Source organism: Penaeus monodon, chromosome 39, assembly GCF_015228065.2.
Source record: "Penaeus monodon isolate SGIC_2016 chromosome 39, NSTDA_Pmon_1, whole genome shotgun sequence".
Lineage (NCBI taxonomy): Eukaryota > Metazoa > Arthropoda > Malacostraca > Decapoda > Penaeidae > Penaeus > Penaeus monodon.
Window position 1 is genome coordinate 19,882,007 of NC_051424.1, and position 3,631 is coordinate 19,885,637.

The 3,631-nt window shown below is 51.0% G+C and overlaps 1 protein-coding gene across 1 annotated transcript in view; it reads right to left on the reverse strand.

The window, feature by feature from the left end:
- Positions 1-639: 639 nt before the first annotated feature.
- Positions 640-3,631, reverse strand: part of LOC119597496 (homeobox protein unc-4 homolog) — a 5,467-nt gene continuing 2,475 nt past the window's right edge. The window contains 3 exon segments of the mRNA XM_037947074.1: positions 640-2,482; positions 2,485-2,572; positions 3,457-3,530. Of these exon segments, the coding sequence (XP_037803002.1) occupies positions 1,944-2,482; positions 2,485-2,572; positions 3,457-3,530 (701 nt within the window). The 3' untranslated portion in view covers positions 640-1,943.

A 3,631-nucleotide genomic window follows, 5' to 3' on the forward strand; every position in this document is an offset into this window, starting at 1 on the left:
AGAGAAGGGGCAGATGGAGAGGGATGAGAAAAAAGGGGAAGAAGAGAAGGAAGAGAAGGGGAGGAGAGGGAGAAAATGAAGGAAGAGGGAGGGGAAGGAGAGAGGGAGAAGGAGGACAGAAAATAGGGAGGAAAGGGAGAGGTAGAAGAGGAGAGGGAAGATAAAGAGAGAGAAGAAGAGGGAACAGAGTAGAGGAGGAGACGGAAAGGGGAGGGAGAGGAAGAGGAGGAGGGAGGACAGAGAACAATAGGTGGAGAGGGAAGAGAGAGGGAGGGAAAAGGAGAATTGGGAGAAGAGAGAAGAGTAGAATGGGAGAGAAGAGAGAGGGAAAGGAGAAAGAAGAGAGACAGTGGAGAAAGGGAGAAAGAGAGATGGGGGAGGGGAAAAGAGCGTAGAGAGAGGAGAAGGGAAGGGAGATGAAACGGGAAGGAAAGGGAAGAGAGAGAGAGAGGAAGAGGGATAGAGCGGGCAGAAAGAGAGGGAAGAGAGAGGGGAAGGGGTGAAGAAAGAAGGGGGGGTGGGGAATAGAGGGGAGAGAGACACGGAGAGAGGATAAGATATAGAGCGGAGAGAGAGGGAAAGAAGGAGAGAAAGGAAGGAAAGAGAAGAAAGGAGAAGAGAGGAAGAGGAGGAAGCGAGAGGGGTAGAACAGAGAGAAAGGACGAGGAAGCAGAGAGAAGGAGGAGGAAGAAGGAAAGAGAGAGGAAGGCGGAAGGAAGAAATAGAGAAGAAGGAGGAAGAAGCAAAGAGAGAAAGAATATATATCGTAAAACAAGACAAGGAATAGAGGAATCTGAAAAGAAATCCTAGAAAAGAAAAAAAAATCCTAAGGAGACAAGGAAAATGGAAATGTGGACGAGAAAAAAGATCCAAAGGATACAAAAAAAAAAAAAAAAAAAAAACATATGACAAAATCCATAATTGTACGAAATAATAAAACATTAATTAAGCTATAGAGGTGAGTTGTTAGAATGAAAGATCGTACTAGGAAATCATATAATCTAGAGCAAATTTAATGCCAATAGATGCGTTTTATTTTGATACATGTGTTTTAAGTCTAAGGTGTAGCATGTTCTTGTTTACTTAATCGTTATTGTGTTACTGTATTTTGAATTTTAGACTAACATTTTTTTCTTTGCCTGTTTTATATATTCTTTAGGCAACGGTCATCACAAATGGATATGTTTAAGTTTCATCTACAGCGTCTCAGTATCGTAATTAGACAAACTGAATGTCACACTGTAAACAAATATGTGTAGAATAGATATGTTACGGTACGATATATCAACGAAAACAAATGTGCGTTAATGTGTTCTTGGTATTACGGGTCCTTTTTTGGGGACGATGAGGAAGATGAGGAGAAAAAAATAGGACGAAGGAGAGGGACGAGGAGATTCTGATTGGCTTTGAGACTTTCTCTGTGGGTTGGGTGATTGGGAGGGGGAGCGGGGAGGGGAGGGGAGGGGAGGTGGGTATGGAGGGAAGGAGAGGGTGTCGATTATGAGGAAGGAGACTAGTTTCGAGTTTCGAGTCCCTTTGTCCTGCGAAAATAATTTTGAGTCTTTCTATTTTCCTCTGTTGGTCCTTTGTCTTGGGCAGAGGGAGGGGGGGGGGCCAGGATGCACTGACGATCACCGGAAACACAGATTAGTTGGTCGCTTGGGCGCGCTGTTCCTGCGCCGAGCGGGGCCGCGGCCTCCGGGCGCTGCACACGCCAATTGCAAACGACAGGTATCACGTGTCCTTTGATACATGGGTATAACAGCCGTCGATGGGCGCCTAGGGACGCACGGGGCATCAGCACTCCCCGCCGGGGCTTCTGTCGCCCGTCAGGTCCTCGGGCTGGCAGCTGGCGCCCGGCCCGCCCTCCAGCTGCTCCTCCCTGGCGCCCACGGCCGAGAGGGCGGCCAGCTGGATCGGAGGGCTGAGGGAGCCGAGCGGGCTCAGCTGGTCCAGGCAGCTGGCCAGGTGGTCCTCTCTGCTGGAGGCGGAGGGCGCGCCGAAGGGGAGGCGGAGGGCCTCGCCGCCGGGGGGGCCTCGGGCAGGCTGCACGCGGGGGGGTGCAGGTCCTGCACCTCCCGCTTGGCGGCCTGAAGGTGCAGGGGGTGCGCGGCGCCGTCCTGGGGCGTGGGCGGAGGCGTGGGCGCCCCGCGGAGCAGCGTGCCCGGCGAGGGCGGGCCGCGGTCCTCGGGGCGCGACGGCGCCAGGATGCTCTCGATGGAGAAGGCGGCTCTCTTGACGGAGGTCTCGCGCGGCTGCTGCGCCCGCGCCTCGAGGCCGCCCGCCTCGCCCTCCGCGCCCGCGTCGGACTCCGGCTTGTGCTGCGACTCGTACTCGCGGCGCAGCTGCTCGAGGCTGACGTGCACGCCCTTGAGCGCCAGCTTGCGCTGCTGCCGCTCCAGCTGCTTGAGCAGCTTCTTCTCGCGGCGGAGGCGCTCGCGGCGCTCCAGCTCCTCGGGCGGGATGGGCTCGCCCGAGCAGTCTGCGGGTGGGCGTTGTGGGCGGGGCGGCCCGGGCCCTTCCGCGTGTGCTCCTTCTTGCGCCACTTCGCGCGCCGGTTCTGGAACCACACCTGCCGAAGGACAGGCCAAATGAACGTCTATCAAGTTCCATGAAGATAATGATCACACACACACACACACACACACACTCCGCTGACTCAAAATTAATTCAGAGTAACGAACATGACTAAATTAAACGAGCATATATTAGCGCTAAATAAATCACCTGCAATCACACGTATTATCCCTCAAATAACAATGAATACACCAATAAATGAGAAGAAAATAACTAGCCTATTCAGCAACGCTTCCTTTCTTCGCGTCAACAGAAATGTCTCTTGAATTCTAAGTAGGCCTATGATCTCGGCTCACAGCCCACAAAAGGCCCCGGGGGAAGGGGGGGGGCGGCCGTGAAGAGACGGATAACACACTCTCGCTTTTTTTTCTCTTTTTTTTTTTTAAGATGAACATTTTTATATATATTCTTATTGGTTTTGAAATCTAATTCTCCATCTTTCTTCATTTTGTATAAGTCTTTTTCTTTTTTAGCTAATAATTCTAACGATGTATTTGCTCCCTCACTCTAAATGGCTATTTCAGTTTGATATACGATGATACTAAATCTTAAAATCTCAAATAATCAATCTTTACAGAACAACAAGAATATATTATACGAATCACTCAGAAAAAAAATATCCTTGAAGATGAAATACCCAAAGGAGAAAAAAAAGACTATAATAACAAATTAAATAGATAGAAAGACTGATAAGCGGAGGGAGAGAGAAGGAGAGAGAGAGAGAGAGAGAGAGAGAGAGAGAGAGAGAGAGAGAGAGAGAGAGAGAGAGAGAGAGAGAGAGAGAGAGAGAGAGAGAGAGAACAACTAGACAGACAGACAGACAGATAAAGAGGAAGCCTGAAAAAAATACCGAAAACCGCCAACCGGCCAGGTACTCACGGCGACCCTGCTCTCCGTGAGTCCGAGGCGCATGGCCAGCGCCTCCCGCATGAACACGTCGGGGTAGTGCGACGCTCAACTGCGTCACTCCTAGCTGACATTAAGTTAGTGCCGACGCGCCGTTCCGCCCGTCCGTCGAGTCCTTTTGCAGTTTGCAGGTGCGGTTATATCAAGC